Below are 17,274 nucleotides of genomic sequence, written 5' to 3'. Positions count from 1 at the left end.
CTTATAGTCATGAATTTAGAGTCTTTTCAGTCTTCTGAAAAGACTCTCTCATTTGATCTCAAATATGTGGTTTTGTCTTGCTTGCAGATAAGGCAGATCTGGACCTAAGGCTTGTCGGGGCTCATAGCCCCTGTTATGGGAGATTGGAAGTGAAATACCAAGGAGAGTGGGGGACTGTGTGTCATGACAGATGGAGCACAAGGAATGCAGCTGTTGTGTGTAAACAATTGGGATGTGGAAAGCCTATGCATGTGTTTGGTATGACCTATTTTAAAGAAGCATCAGGACCTATTTGGCTGGATGACGTTTCTTGCATTGGAAATGAGTCAAATATCTGGGACTGTGAACACAGTGGATGGGGAAAGCATAATTGTGTACACAGAGAGGATGTGATTGTAACCTGCTCAGGTAAGACTTGTTCTTGTTTATTATTTCCTGATAAGAGAAATAGTATTCCTCATAGGAAGGGCTTCTGGGTCTATAAACTGGCTTACATGTGGGAATTGATTGAGGGGCCATGACTCTTGTCTTTAAATTAGACTTCAGTTCACTTCACCTGGGACTCTTCCACTTATACAGGTAAAGTAAGAAATTAGTAGACAACCCTGACTATGACCCTTTGGATCCCTTCCCCTACCATATACAGAAGCGGTTTGGCCTTTCAACTTCATTAAGTGTAGGCCACCTTTGGATACATGTTTCACCCAACCAGTCCAACAAACTATTAGAGCCTTTCTAACCCTTAGCTGCATCATTAAATCTAGAATCTCTGCTTAGGGCTCATATCAGTAAATTCACCCTGACCCAACTTTATGTTCCTTCCAGCATTATCTCACATCCTTAATATTCATTCCCACATATATTCTGATTTCTGTCTGTGTAAATTGGAAAAATCATGGTTGTTTGTGTGCACTTCCACATAAGACACTTTGTACCTCACATTTTGGAGCCTGCTGGGACTTGAGTCTAGATGTAAAGAGGGCTGATGGGATGGGTGCTGAGGAGAATCAGGAGTGCCTTTCAAGGCAGTTATCTCAGGAGAGATTCAATTTCTTCAAGCAAAGTAGGATTAATATTCTCATACAGAGGTGGATGGTTGTCTCTATTGTTAAAGGAGAAACAGTAGAATTTAGGGTTTCAATGTTCCCAACCTCATCAGGTCTTCCCCTATGGCCCCATCCTAATTTTCAGAATTCTATTCCATCCCAATTAAATCCCTCACTTAGACAGCAGACATCTTGTGAGGTTGAGAATTCAGTACCTTACCAGGTGAAGGTTTTCAGTAATCTCAGTTCTGTGGCTATAAGAGACACGAATTTCTTTCCGGGAAGACATCAAAACTTGCAGGTCATATTGCAGTTCAGCTGGGAATTTGAATCTCTGAGCTCATCCTTTTCTTTTCCCACTTTGTCCAGTGCAATGGGGAGCAGCCAGCCAATCTAATTATGCTTGTAAGTTTGACAAAAATGTCCTAGGTTATCAAATATATGTTCACTCAGAACTTTGCCTACTGTAAGTATTTGATTAGGAATATGTAATGATGAGATTTTGTATATATCTGTTGCCACATCATGCCATGGATTATCAGTGCCCTCTTTACTACTGAATATAGAATCATTAGTGTCATTAAATTTTTATCAGATTAGGGAACCAATTCTAGAATCAATTTATAAATTACAGCATCAATTCATAAAACTCATCCTTAAGATTTTGTTCCTCTAGAACCACTATTAGTACCAAAATCTGCGTTATTCAGGGTTCTCCAGGAAAACAAAACCAATAGAACGTGAGCCTCTCTTCTCTCTCTCTCTCTGTGTGTGTGTGTGTGTGTGTGTGTGCATATATATGTATGTAGAGAGAGAGACAGAGATTTATTTTAAGGAATTGGTTCATCAATTTTATAAGCAATTATGGGGGCTTGCAAGTCCAAAATCTGAAGAGGAGGCCAGCAGACTGCAGAGAAGAGCTGATGTTGCAGTCGTGAATCTCAAGAAAGTGCGGAGGTAGAATTCCTTCTTTCTTGGGGGACTTCAGTCTTTTCTTTTAAGGTCTTCAACTGATTGGATGAGGCCCACCCACGTTATGGAGGATAATTGGCTATACTCAAAGTCTGCTAATTTAAAGGTTAATCACATCTGAAAAAATACCTTCACAGCACCATCTAGACTGGTGTTTGACCAAATAACTGGGTATCATAGCCCAGCCAAGCTGACATATAAAATAAACCATCACGCCCATTAACTACTTGCTTCATTGTTCTTGGTGCAGGTAATGCAACATGGGGCCTGAGGCTGGTGGGCGGCAGCAACCGCTGCTCGGGAAGACTGGAGGTGTACTTTCAAGGACGGTGGGGCACAGTGTGTGATGACGGCTGGAACAGTAAAGCTGCAGCTGTGGTGTGTAGCCAGCTGGACTGCCCATCTTCTATCATTGGCATGGGTCTGGGAAACGCTTCTACAGGATATGGAAAAATTTGGCTCGATGATGTTTCCTGTGATGGAGATGAGTCAGATCTCTGGTCATGCAGGAACAGTGGGTGGGGAAATAATGATTGCAGTCACAGTGAAGATGTTGGAGTGATCTGTTCTGGTAAGATACCCAAACCAGGGCTTCCTTAAAAGAAACTGCCTGGGTTCTCTAACATACCTTCTTTTTTCTTAATCAGTACATTTATGACCAAGTGCTCATTTCTCACTTTTTTAGAGCTAACCATACCTCATATTCTCATTCATTTTTAATATCTTTCTATGGGATCAAAACTGTTTTCTCAAGAAATGAAACTTCATTTTCTGATATCTACCCAAATTTTCCCAAAGTTAGTTTCATCAAACCACTAGTCAATACAATTCTACAAAAAGACATTATCCATAGTCAAATAGTTTAGGAAAAAATAATGAGAATTCAGTTATTTATTTAAATAAATAAACCCTTGTGTTGAATCACCCAGTCTCTCAAAAATTGGTACCCAAGATGACTCAAATACTCATTGTTACCTGAAAGACTTATTTATGTAAGATAAATCCAATAGCATTAGAACAAATAAACTTCATCCAGAGGTCTGGGTTTATGGTTTATATAATTTTTTTTATTATTATACTTTAAGTTCTAGGGTACATGTGCACAACATGCAGGTTTGTTACATAGGTATACATGTGCCATGTTGGTTTGCTGCACCCATCAACTTGTCATTTACATTAGGTACTTCTCCTAATGCTATCCCTCCCCCAGTCCCCCACCAACCGACAGGTCCCAGTGGGTGATGTTCCCCGCCCTGTGTCCAAGTGTTCTCATTGTTCACTTCCCACCTATGAGTGAGAACATGGGGTGTTTGGTTTTCTGTCCTTGTGACAGTTTGCTCAGAATGATGGTTTCCAGCTTCATGCATGTCCCTGCAAAGGACATGAACTCATCCTTTTTTATGGCTGCATAGTATTCCATGGTGTATATGTGCCACATTTTCTTAATCCAGTCTATCACTGATGGACATCTGGGTTGGTTCCAAGTCTTTGCTACTGTGAATAGTGCCGCAATAAACATATGTGTACATGTATCTTTATAGCAGCATGATTTATAATCCTTTGGGTATATACCCAGTAATGGGATTGCTGGGTCAAATGGTATTTCTAGTTCTAGATCCTTGAGGATTTGCCACACTGTCTTCCACAATGGTTGAACTAATTTACACTCCCACCAACAGTGTAAAAACGTTCCTATTTCTCCACGTCCTCTCCAGCATCTGCTGTTTCCTGACTTTTTAATTATTGCCATTCTAACTGGCGTGAGATGGTATCTCATTGTGGTTTTGATTTGCATTTCTCGGATGGCCAGTGATGATGAGCATTTTCTCATGTGTCTGTTGGATGCATAGATGGCTTCTTTTGAGAAGTGTCTGTTCATATCCTTTGCCTACTTTTTGATGGGGTTGTTTGTTTTTTTCTTGTAAATTTGTTTAAGTTCTTTGTAGATTCTGGATATTAGCCCTTTGTCAGATGGGTAGATTGTAAAAATTTTCTCCCATTCTGTAGGTTGCCTGTTGACTCTGATGATAGTTTCTTTTGCCGTGCAGAAGCTCTTTAGTTTAATTAGATCCCATTTGTCAATTTTGGCTTTTGTTGCCATTGCTTTTGGTGTTTTAGTCATGAAGTCCTTGCCCATGCTTATGTCCTGAATGGTATTGCCTAGGTTTTCTTCTAGGGTTTTTATGCTTTTAGGTCTAACATTGACGTCTTTAATTCATCTTGAATTAATTTTTGTGTAAGGTGTAAGGAAGGGATCCAGTTTCAGCTTTCTACATATGGCTAGCCAGTTTTCCCAGCACCATTTATTAAATAGGGAATCCTTTCCCCATTTCTTGTTTTTGTCAGGTTTGTCAAAGATCAGATAGTTGTAGCTATGTGGCATTATTTCTGAGGGCTCTGTTCTGTTCCATTTGTCTACATCTCTGTTTTGGTACCGGTACCATGCTGTTTTGGTTACTATAGCCTTGTAGTATAGTTTGAAGTCAGGTAGCATGATGCCTCCAGCTTTGTTCTTTTTACTTAGGATTGTCTTGGCTATGTGATTTTTTTTTGTTTTTTTTGTTTTGTTTTTTTTTTTGGTTCCATACGAACTTTAAATTAGTTTTTTCCAATTCTGTGAACAAAGTCATTGGTAGCTTGATGGGGAAGGCACTGAATCTATAAATTACCTTGGGCAGTATGGCCATTTTCACGATATTGATTCTTCCTATCCATGAGCATGGAATGTTCTTCCATTTGTTTGTGTCCTCTTATTTCGTTGAGCAGTGGTTTGTAGTTCTCCTTGAAGAAGTCCTTCACATCCCTTGTAAGTTGGATTCCTAGGTATTTTATTTTCTTTGTAGCAAATGTGAATGGGAGTTCACTCATGATTTGGCTCTGTTTGTCTGTTATTTGTGTATAGGAATGCTTGTGGTTTTTGCACATTGATTTTGTATCCTGAGACTTTGCTGAAGTTCCTTATCAGTTTAAGGAGATTTTGGGCTGAGACCATGGGGTTTTCTAAATATACAATCATGTCATCTGCAAACAGGGACAATTTGACTTCTCTTTTCCTAACTGAATACCCTTTATTTCTTTCTCTTGCCTGATTGCCCTGGCCAGAACTTCCAACACTATGTTGAATAGGAGTGGTAAGAGAGGGCATTCTTGTCTTGTGCCAGTTTTCAAAGGGAATTCTTCCAGCTTTTGCCCATTCAGTATGATATTGGCTGTGGGTTTGTCATAAACAGCTCTTATTATTTTGAGATACGTTCCATCAATACCTAGTTTATTGAGAGTTTTTAGCATGAAGCAGTGTTAAATTTTGTCTAAGGCCTTTTCTGCATCTATTGAGATAATCATGTGGTTTTTGTCATTGGTTCTGTTTATGTAATGGATTATGTTTGTTGATTTGCATATGTTGAACCAGCCTGGCATCCCAGGGATGAAGCCAACTTGACCGTGGTGGATAGGCTTTTTGATGTGCTGCTGGATTCGGTTTGCCAGTATTTTATTGAGGATTTTTGCATCGATGTTCATTAGGGTTATTGGTTTAAAATTCCCTTTTTTTGTTTTGTCTCTGCCAAGCTTTGGTATCAGGATGATGTTGGCCTCATAAAATGAGTTAGGGAGGATTCCTTTTTTTTCTGTTGATTAGATTAGTTTCGGAAAGAATGGTACCAGCCCCTCTTTTTACCTCTGGTAGAATTCAGCTCTGAATCCATCTGGTCCTGGACTTTTTTTGGTTGTTAGGCTATTAATTATTGGCTCAATTTCAGAGCCAGTTATTGGTCTATTCAGAGATTCGACTTCTTCCTGGTTTATGTCTTGGGAGGGTGTATGTGTCCAGGAATTTATCCACTTCTTCTAGATTTTCTAGTTTATTTGCGTAGAGGTGTTTATAGTGTTCTCTGATGGTAGTTTTTATTTCTGTGGGATTGATGGTGATATCCCCTTTGTCATTTTCTATTGCATCTATTTGATTCTTCTCTCCTTCTTTATTAGTTTTGCTAGTGGTCTATCAATTTTGTTGATCGTTTTGAAAAACCAGCTTCTGGATTCGTTGATTTTTTGAAGGTTTTTTTGTGTCTCTATCTCCTTCAGTTCTGCTCTGATCTTGGTTATTTCTTGCCTTCTGCTAGCTTTTGAATTTGTTTGCTCTTGCTTCTCTAGTTCTTTTAACTGTGATATTAGGGTGTTGATTTTAGATCTTTCCTGCTTTCTCTTGTGGGCATTTAGTGCTATAAATTTCCGTCTACACACTGCTTTAAATGTGTCCCAGAGATTCTGGCATATTGTGTCTTTGTTCTCGTTGGTTTCAAAGAACATCTTTATTTCTGCCTTCATTTCGTTATTTATCCAGTAATCATTCAGGAGCAGGTTGTTCAGTTTCCATGTAGTTGTGTGGTTTTGTGTGAGTTTCTTAATTCTGAGTTCTAATTTGATTGTGCTGTGGTCTGAGAGACTGTTGTGATTTCTGTTCTTTTACATTTGCTGAGGAGTGCTTTACTTCCAATTATGTGGTCAATTTTAGAATAAGTGTGATCTAATGCTGAGAAGAATATATATTCTGTTGATTTGCTGTGGAGAGTTCTGCAGATGTCTATTAGGTCCTCTTGGTGCAGAGTTGAGTTCAAGTCCTGGATATCCTTGTTAACTTTCTGTCTCATTGATCTGTCTAATATTCACAGTGGGGTGTTAAAGTCTCCCATTAATATTGTGTGGGAGTGTAAGTCTCTTTGTAGGTCTCTAAGGACTTGCTTTTTGAATCTGAGTGCTCCTGTATTGCGTGCATATATATTTAGGATAGTTAGCTCTTCTTGTTGAATTGATCCCTTTACCATTATGTAATGGCCTTCTTTGTCTCTTTTGATCTTCATTGGTTTAAAGTCTGTTTTATCAGAGACTAGGATTACAACCCCTGCTCTTTTTTGCATTCCAATTGTTTGGTAGATCTTCCTCCATCCCTTTATTTTGAGCCTATGTGTGTCCCTGAAGGTGATGGGTCTCAGCACACTGACGGGTCTTGAGTCTTTATCCAAGTCTTCAATCACTGATATCCTTTCTTCCACTTGATTGAATTGGCTACTGAAGCTTGTGCATGTATCACAAAGTTCTCGTGCCATGGTTTTCAGCTCCATCAGGATATTTAAGGTCTTCTCTGCCCTGTTTATTCTAGTTAGCCATTCGTCTAACCTTTTTTCAAGGTTTTTAAGCTTTCTTGCCATGGGTTAGAACATGCCCCTTTAGCTCAGAGAAGTTTGTTTTTACAGACCTTCTGAAGCCTACTTCTGTCAGCTCATCAGAGTCATTCTCTGTCCAGCTTTGTTCTGTTGCTGGTGGGGAGGTGCGATCCTTTGGAGGAGAAGAGGCACTCTGGTTTTTAGAATTTTCTACTTTGCTGCTCTGGTTTCTCCCCATCTTTGCAGTTTTATCTACCTTTGGTCTTCGATGTTGGTGACCTACAGATGAGGTTTTGGTGTGGTTATCCTTTTTGTTGATGTTGATACTATTCCTTTCTGTTTGTTAGTTTTCCTTCTAACAGTCAGGTCCCTCAGCTGCAAGCCTGTTGGAGTTTGCTGGAGGTCCACTCCAGACCCTGTTTACCTGGGTATCAACAGCGGAGGCTCAGTTGGAAATGCAGAAATTACCTGTCTTCTGCGTTGATCACACTGGGAGCTGAAGACCGGAGCTGTTTCTATTTGGCCATCCTTTATATAATTTTAAAGATGTCAAGAACTGCCTTGTAGATTCCTTCTCTAAGACCAAAGTTTTTATTAGACAACTTTAAAATGGTGCAAAGAAAAATTTGATGTACAACCACCCATGTAGTACAATTTTAAAAGAGTTGGACTCCCTGACTCAGATACATCATTGGTCTTTGGGCTTCCTTGTTTTCAACATATTTATTCCTTAGTCTATATATTCTTTTCTAAGATGAATGAATAAGATATTAAATTATATTTTAAAGAATCATTAAGCTCTGATATAGACTTGAAATTTTCCTTTTAAATTTTCATAATTCTATTCTCCCTTTTAATGTAGATAGACATAGAGTTATCATTTACAAATTATCACAATCTTTCTTCAGAGAAGATCTTCCAATTTGAATTTTACCTGTTGTTTTCTGGAAGCTTGTTCTTCCAATGCACTATTCTCTTATTATTTTTACTGATCTATAATGTGTGTACGTATTTATGGGGTACATGTGACATTTTAACTCAAGCATGGAATGAATTCTATTCCCCTTTTAATGTAGGTAGACATAGAGTTATGATTTACAAATTATCACAATCTTTCTTCAGAGAAGATCTTCCAATTTAATTTTACCTGTTGTTTTCTGGAAGCTTGTTCTTCCAATGCACTATTCTCTTATTATTTTTACTGATCTATAATGTGTATACCTATTTACGGGGTACATGTGACATTTTAACTCAAGCATGGAATGCTGCATGAGTGTAAATGATCAACTCAGGGTATTTAGGATATCCTTCTCCTCAAATATTTATCATTTCTTTGTGTTGATAACATTTCAAATCTTCTCTTCTAGCTATTTAAAAATATACAATATATTGTTTTTTAACTATAGTCACCCTACTGTGCTATTGAACACTAGAATTTATTCCTTCTGTTTAACTGTATGTTTGTACCTATTAACCTACCTGTCTTCATCCTGCCCGCCCACCACACGCACACCCTTCCCAGCCTCTGGTAACTATCATTTACTCTCTGTCTCCATGAGATGACTTTTTTAGCTTCCATATATGAGTGAGAACTTGTGATATTTGTCTTTCTGTGCCTGGCTTATTCTGCATAACATAATGTCATCCAAGCCATCCCTGTTGCTGCAAATAGTAAGATTTCATTCTTTTTTAGGACTGAATAGTATTCCATTGTGCGTGTGCATATATATACATATATATATATGTATATATATAATGTTTAATTATTCATTCATCCTTTGATGGACACTTAGGTTGATTTCATATCATGGCTATTGTGAATAGTGCTGCAACAAACATGGGGGTACATTTATTCCTTTGTTTTTTAATTTTTAAAATTATTTTTTAAAATGTCTGTGGGTACATGTTAGGTATATATATTTATGGAGTACACGAGACATTCTGATACAGGTGTGCAATGTGAAATAAGCACACTGAGGAGAATGGGGTTTCCATCCCCTCAAGCATTTATCCTTTGTGTTACAAGCAATCCAATTACATTCTTTAACTTATTTAAAAATATACAATTAAGTTATTATTGACTATAGTCACCCTATTGTGCTATCAATAGTAGGTGTTATTCATTTTTTTCTGTTTTTTTTTAAACATTCACCATTGCCACCTTCTCTCCAGCCCCCCATTACCCTTCCCAGCCTCTGATAAACATCCTTCTACTCTCTATGTCCATGAGTTCAATTGTTTTGATTTTTAGATCCCAGAAGTAAGTGAGAGCATGCGATGTTTGCCTTCCTGTACCTGGCTTGTTTCACTAACATAATAGGCATATGAAAAAGTGCTTAACATCATTGATCATCAGAGAAGTGCAAATCAAAAATACAATGAGATATCATATTACCTCAGTTAAATGGTTTATGTCCAAAAGACAGGCAATAACAAATGTTGGTGAGGATGTGGAGAAAAGGGAACCCTTGAACACTGTTGGTGAGAATGTAAATTAGTACAACCACTGTGGGGAACAGTTTGGAGGTTCCTCACAAAACTAAAAATTGAGCTACCATGTGATTCAGCAATCCCATTGCTGGGTATATACCCCCAAAAAGGAAATCAATGTATCAAAGAGATATCTGCACTCCTATGTTTGTTGCAGCACTGTTTACAATTGCTAAGATTTGGAAGCAATCTAAGTGTCCATCAACAGATGAATGGTTAAGGAAAATGTGGTACATATACACAAAGGAGTACTATTCAGACAAAAAAGAATGAGATTCAATGATTTGCAACAACATGGAGGTATTCCTTTGGTGTACTGATTTCCTTTCCTTTGGATAAATAGGATTTCTGGGTCATATGATTAAGTTCTATTTTTAGTTTTTTGAGAAATCTCCATATTGTTATCTTATTTTGAGAAATGTCTATTCCTATCCTTTGCCCCCACCCCCCCCCTTTTGTTTTTTTGTTTTTTTTTGAAACTGGATCTCACTCTGTTGTCTAGGCTGGGGTGGAGTGACACAATCTCAGCTCACTGCAGCCTCGACCTCCAGGGCTCAAGCAATCCTCCCACCTCAGTCCCCCAAGTAGCTAGGACCACTGGCATGCGCCATCACACCCTGCCAATTTTTGTAGTTTTTTGTAGAGATGGGGTTTCACCGTGTTGCCCAGGCTGGTCTCAATCTCCCGGGCTCAAGTGATCTGCCCTCCTTGGCCTCCCAAAATGCTGGGATTATAGGCTTGAGCCACCATGTCCAGCCTGCCCACTTTGTAATGGGGTTATTTGTTTTGTTTTCCTGTCGAGTTATTCAAGTTTTAAAATATTCTGGATATTAGCACTCTGTTAGATGAAGAGTTTGTTTGCAAATACTTTCTCCTATTCAACAGGATGTCTTTTCACTCTGTTAATTGTTTCCTTTGCTGTGTAGAAGCTTTTTAGTTTGTCTAAAAGTTTGTCTCCTTTTCGTTTTGATGCCTGTGTTTTTGAAATGTTAGCTATGAAATATTTGCCCACCAATGTCTTGGAGTATTTTCCCAATGTTTTCTTCTAGTAGTTTTATAGGTTGATGTGTTACATTTAAGTATTTAATCCATTTTCCTTTGATTTTTATGTATGGTGAGAGAGGGGTATGGTTTCGTTCTTCATGTGGATATCCAGTCTTCCCAGCATCATTTGTTGAAGAGGGATCCTTCTCTCAATGTATGTTCTTGGTGCCTTTGTCAAAAATCAGTCAGCTACAAATACATGGACTTATTTCTAGGTTCTCTATTCTGTTTAATTTGTCCATGTGTCTGTTTCATACCAATAGCAGGCTGTTTTGGTTACTGTAGCTTTGTAGTATATTTTGAAGGTAGATAGTATGATGTGCCTCAAGATTTATTCTTCTTGCTTGGGGTTGCTATGGTTATTCAGGTTCTGGGTAGTGTCTTAGTACATTTGCATTGCTATAAAGGAATACTCGAGGCTGGGTAATTTATAAAGAAAAGAGGTTTATTTGGCTCACAGTCTGAATACTGAACAAGCATGGCATCAGCATCTGCCTCTGGTGAGGTCCTCAGGTAGCATGGCAAAAGGGGAAGGGGAGCCAGCATCACATGATGAGAGAAGAGGAGGTACCAGGCTCTTTTTAACAGCCAGATATCAAGAGAACTAATAGAGCAACAACTCACTCATTATCAAAAGGATGGCCCCAAGTCAATTATGAGCAATCCACCACCAGGAGGCAAACACTGCCCATTAGACCTCACCTCTGACACTGAGAATCAAATTTCAACATGAGATTTGGAGGGGCAAACATCCAAACTATATCATGTAGTATGATCATTTTAATAATATTAATTCTTCCAATCAAAAAGCATGAGACGTCTCTTCATTTCATTTGTTTGTGTCTTCCTTAATTGCATTCATCAATGTTTTGTAATTTTCATCATAGAAGTCTTTCACCTCCTTGGTTAAATGTATTCCTAGATATTTTATTTTATTCTTTCTTGTGGCTCTTGCAAATGAGATTGCCTTCTTGGTGTCTTTCTCAGTAGTTTGTTATTGGTGTATAGAAATGCTACTGACTTTTGTATGTTGATTTTGTATGCTGTAACTTTGCTGAATTTGTTTATTAGTTCTAAGAGATTTTTATGGAGTCTTAAGGTTTTTCTAAATATTCAATTATGTCATCTGCAAAGATGGACAATTTGACTTTCTCTTTTCTGATTTGGATGGCTTTTATTTCTTTGTCTTGTCTGATTGCTCTGGCTAGGACTTCCAGTACTATGTTAAATAACAGTGGTGAAAGTGGGCATCCTTGTGTTTTTCAGTTCTTATAGGTAAGGCTTTAAACTTTTCCCCATTCATTATATTGTTAGTTGTAGGCTTGTCCTATATGGCCTTTCTCATGTTGAGGTATGTTCCTTCTATGCCTAGTTTGTTGAGAGTTTTTATTATGAAGGGATGCTGAATTTTATCAAATGCTTTTTCTACATTTATTGAGGGGATCATATGGTTTTTGTCATTCATTCTGTTGATATAATGTATCACTTTTATTGATTTGCATATGTTCAATCATCCTTGCATGCCTGGACTAAATCCCACTTGACTATACTGTTTTTTTTTTTTTTTTTTTTTTTTTGATATGTTGACGGATTTGGCTTGCTGGTATTTTGTTGAGGGTTTTTATATCTATGTTCATCAAGGATATTGGCCTGTATTTTTCTCTTTCTGTTGCTTCCTTTTCTGGTTTTGGTATCAGGGTAATACTGGCCTCATAGGATGAGTTAGGAAGAATGCCCTCCTCTTTGATTTTTTTGGAATAGTTTGAAAAGAATTGATGTTAGATTTTCTTTATTAGTTTGATAGAAGTCAGCAGTAAAGCCATCTAGTCCTGGGGTTTCCTTTGTCTGGAGACTTTTCATTATTGATTTAATCTCATTACTCATGATTGATCTGTTCAGGATTCCTATTTCTTCCTTGATTAATCTTGGGCAGATCGTATGTGTACAGGAATTTATCCTTTCTTCTAGATTTACCAGTTTGTGAATGTATCGTTCATATTTGTCTCTTATAATCTTTTGTATTTCTGTGGTATCAGTTGTAATGTTTCTCTTTTTGTTTGTGATTTTTATTTGAATCTTCGCTCTCCTTTTAGCAAAAGTTTGATCTTTTCAAAAAGTCAGCTTTTTGTTTCATTGATTGTACTGGTTTTTAGGCTCTATTTTGTTTAATTCTGCTCTGATCTATATTACTTCTTTCCTCCTACACATTTTGGGTTTGGTTTGGTCTTGCTTTTCTAGTGTGTTGTGATACATCATTAGATTGTTTATTTGAAATCTTTCTACTTTTTTGCTTTTTTTATTATAAATGCCTTCTTAACTGTGCTATTGGTGTATCCCATAGGCTTTGGTATGTTGTGTTTCTATTTTCATTTGTTTCAAGAAATATTTTCATTTCCTTCTTAATTTCTTAATTAACTCAATGATCGTTCAGGAACATATTTAATTTCCATGTATTTTTACAGTTTCCAAAATTTATCTTGTCGTTGATTTCCAATTTTATTCCACTGTGGTCTGATAAGATACTTTATATAATTTTAATTTTTAAAAATTTGTTGAGACTCGTTTTGTGGCCTTGAATATGGTCTATTCTGGAAAACGTTTTATGTGCTGATTTAAAGAATGTATATTCTACAGCTGTTGAGTGAAATAATCTGTAAATGTCCATTAGGTATATTTGGTCTAAAGTCTAGTTTCTATCTGATGTTTCTTTATTGGTTTTCTGTCTAGATGATATGTTCAATATTGAGATGAATAGTTGAAGTGCCAACTATTATTGTAATTGAGTCACTCTCTCCCTTCAGGTCTAATAATATTTGCTTTATATGTCTGAGTGCTTCATTGTTGGGTGTATATGTATTTAGAATTGTTATAGCCTCTTAATAAATTGATCAATTTATCTTTATATGATGATTGTCTTTTTTTTTTTTTACAGTTTTTAACTTAAAGTTCACTTTATCTGATATAAATATAGCTATTTCTACTTTTCTACTTGCTGTTGGTTTTCATTTACATGGAATATCTTTTTCCATCCCTTCACTTTCAGTCTATGTCTATTTTCACAGTTGAAGTCAGTTTCTTCTAGGAAGCATATATTTGGGTCATTGTTTTTTTTAATCCATTCAGCCAATCTATATCTTTTAAGTGGACAATTTAATTCATTTACATTCAAGGTTATTGTTGATAGGTAAGGACTTATTTCTGTCATTATATTCACTGTTTTTTGTTGTTTTATATATCCTTTATTTTCTTCTCTCATTATTTATTATTGCTGTTTAGTGGTTTTCTATGGTGGTAACATTTGGGTCCTTTTTTTCTCATTTGTCTGCTTAGTGAGTTTTATACTTTCATGTGCTTTCATGATGATATACACTTCCAGATATAGATTTCCTTAAGTGTTTCTTGTATGACCAATCTAGTGGTGATGAATTTCCTCATTTTTTGCTTATCTGGGAAAGACCTTATATCTCCTTCATTTTTGAAGGGTAACTTTGCTGGGTATTATATTTTAGGCTGGCATTTTTTTCTTTTAGCACTTTGAATACACCATACCTTTCTTTCCTGGCCTGTAAGATTTCTTCTGGGAAATCCCCATTCATCTGATCTGGGTTTCCTTGCACACATGAGTGGCCATCTTTTTCTTGTATTTAAAATTATTTTTTTATCTTGGGCTTTTCACAGTTTGAGTATAGTGTGCCTTGGAGAATACATTTTGTGGGAGGAGGTGTATCAATTTGGAGATCTTTCAGCTTCTTGTATCTGGATATCTAAGTATCTTTTAAAACCTGGAAAGTTTCAGCTATTATTTTATTAAATAAGTTTTCTATGCCATTATCCATCTCTTCTCCTTCTGGAACACCCAGAATCCAAGTATTTGGTCACCTTATGGTGTCCCATGTGTTGCAAAGGTTTTTTAATTGAAAAAAATTTCTTTCTTTTTTTTTTACTAGGTTATTTCAAAGATTTATCTTCAAGTTCTGCAATTCTTTCTTCTGCTTTATTTGATTGTATTTTTTTATGTTTTTCATTGAATTATTTAGTTCCATGATTTCTGTTTGTTTCTTTTTTATGATTTCTCTTTGTTGAATTTCTCATTAATATCCTAAATTGTTTTTCTAATTTATTTGTATTATTTATCTGTGTTTTTTTGTGTGTTTCACTGAAATTCTTTAATAACATTATTTAAAATTATTTTCAGGCAGTTCATCCATTTTCTTTTTGCTGAAATGTGTTGCTGGAGAAATTATTGTGTTCCTTTGAAGGTGTCATGTTTCCTTGCCTTTTTATGTTTCTTGTGTCCTTACATTGATATCTGTGCATCTGGTATAAAATCGTTGCTTTCATGTTTTGGGGTTGGCTTTCATAGAGGAAAACTTTTTGTTGTAGATATAGCTATAGTGTTGGTTGGGTAGGGCAGTTTATCTTTGATCCTGGGTGCATGCTATAGTGTAATCTCCATGACTTCTTCAGTGATAATCAGTGTGAAGAGTGTCTGGGATTTCCTCTTTGGCTTAGACTGTGGCTATTAGTTAAGGCTGTTGTGAAGCTTTGCTAGGAATAAGGACACCAGACAAGCCAGTCCTTGAGCCTCAGTAGTGGTGGTAGCAGCAGGCTGACCATGCCTGTCCATGGGACCCTAGGTGGCATATGCAAGCACCAATGTGAGTTGATCTAGGTGGGTCAATTCTTGGGCTTCCAGGTGGCTTGCTTATCTACCAGCAGTGGCAGCATTGGGTTAGGCAGGTGGGAAAGTTCTCAGGCCCCTAGGTAACATGCATGGTGTCACCAATGGCAGTAGTGGTGTCAGGCCAACTGTCAGGTTCCCAGCCGGTATACACTGGTGCTAGCAGTGCTGGGCAGGCAATTCTCCAGGCCCCCAGGTGGCACGTGTAGGTGGGTGCTGGAGGTAGTGGTGGCACCCAGCAGTGCAGGTCTGTCCTCAAGGCTACTGATGTTGCACACAGGGACAGACTATGGTGAGTGGAATAGGGCAATTTCCAGGCCCTTGGGTGGCATGCTTAGGTGGTAGCAGGTGGGGCAAACCTCCATGTAGGTCCTTGTATGGCATCCTGGCAAGCCATTTTCAGGCTCACTGAAGGCTCATGAAAGTGCACAGTGTCCCTGCTGCTGCGAGGAAGTGGGGTTGCTATCAGTGATAGTGACCCCAGACAGGTGGCTCTCAGGCTCTGGGGAGATGCTTCAGCTCTCTTTATCATGGGGGAACACTCCTCTGTGAACTGTCCATTTCCCAGTACATCAGACACTGTGTGGAATAGATGGCTGGGGACCTAGACACACTGCCAGTCCAGCCAGCATGGCACCACTGCAGCCCTCCAGATGGATAAGGGAGGTTATCAGTGGGGCTCTAGACATGTAGAGATGTAGGGCTTACTGGGGCCCAGGACAGGATGCAATCTTGTGGGAGCTGGACTCTCAAAATGGTGCCATGCTGGAGTTACTTGGGTCTTGGGGTTGGGGATTGGGATGTAGGACCCAGCACAAACTCCCCCTCTGGAACAACGCTATTGTGCAAACTCTAGGCAGCTCCCTGTACTAGTCTCAGAGCCCTCAGAAGCTGAGGGGCTCTCCCATGGCTAGGATTGCAAGGGCCCACAGTGGGAATGTGGACTGCTAGGAATCTCTCATTTATTCTTTTTCTACAGTGGGGATCCATACCAGGCTTCCAGTCAATCCTAGCCAGACAATTGCTTCACTTCTTTCTCTCTCTGTGCCTCAGAAGGATCTGTTCCCTATCACTTCCCTGCTGGATTCCAGTGTTCTATCTTAGACACTATTCGTTGTGAAATTATCTACTTGCTGTTTTGATCGTTTTTGGTGGTGAGTGTTGGGTGCCTCTAGTAGCCATCTTGAAGCCTCCCCCTTGAGCTATTCTCTTTTAAGGGAAAGTTCTTCTCTCCATAATCATGAATATCAGTGTGTCTTTCAATAAGAGAGTTGAGGGTTCCTGAACACGGGACCCAACTCCAATCCATAGAAACTACCCACACCTTTCTTCTCTGTGCTTGTATCTGTATTGTAAACTACAGACTTTCTTATTGGTAATAATTGTTTTACATATTGAGAATTATATATATATATATGTGTGTGTGTATATATATATTTAAAATAATTATATATAAAACAATTATATATAAACAATTCTATATAAAACCATTATGTATAAACAATTCTATATAAAACCATTATATATAAATATATAATTATGTATATAAAACAATTACATATAAATATATATTTTTTAATTCAGAAAAGCCTAAAAGTCAATATGATGTCACCTTTTTATGCTGAATCACCTACAGCAACTGTTTTTCCACCTAAGACTCTCTCTCAGAGTGGAATATGTTGCTACAAAGCAGTGAAATATGTTTTTCCCTTATATTTAGAGTAGTTCATTTAATGAAGAAAGTTCATCTGTTTCTAGACACCTTTTCAGGGAATCTCAATTTTGATAGAGATTCCTACAAGATATATGTGTTTATTCTCCCCACCCTCCCCACCACCACACACAAAATTATAGCTCTCTAAACGTCAGTATCTAAAAT

General features: G+C 37.7%; 1 protein-coding gene across 1 annotated transcript in view; it reads left to right on the top strand.

The window, feature by feature from the left end:
- CD163L1 (CD163 molecule like 1) overlaps nt 1-17,274 on the top strand; it is an 83,712-nt gene that overhangs the window by 39,861 nt on the left and 26,577 nt on the right. Inside the window, exons 6-7 of the mRNA XM_055095339.2 lie at nt 88-408; nt 2,269-2,589. Coding sequence (XP_054951314.1) covers nt 88-408; nt 2,269-2,589 — 642 coding nt within the window. The remainder of the gene's footprint in view (nt 1-87; nt 409-2,268; nt 2,590-17,274) is intronic.

This window comes from Pan paniscus, chromosome 10 (assembly GCF_029289425.2).
Source record: "Pan paniscus chromosome 10, NHGRI_mPanPan1-v2.0_pri, whole genome shotgun sequence".
Taxonomy (NCBI): Eukaryota; Metazoa; Chordata; class Mammalia; order Primates; family Hominidae; genus Pan; species Pan paniscus.
This window is presented reverse-complemented; position numbering and strand designations above follow the sequence as displayed.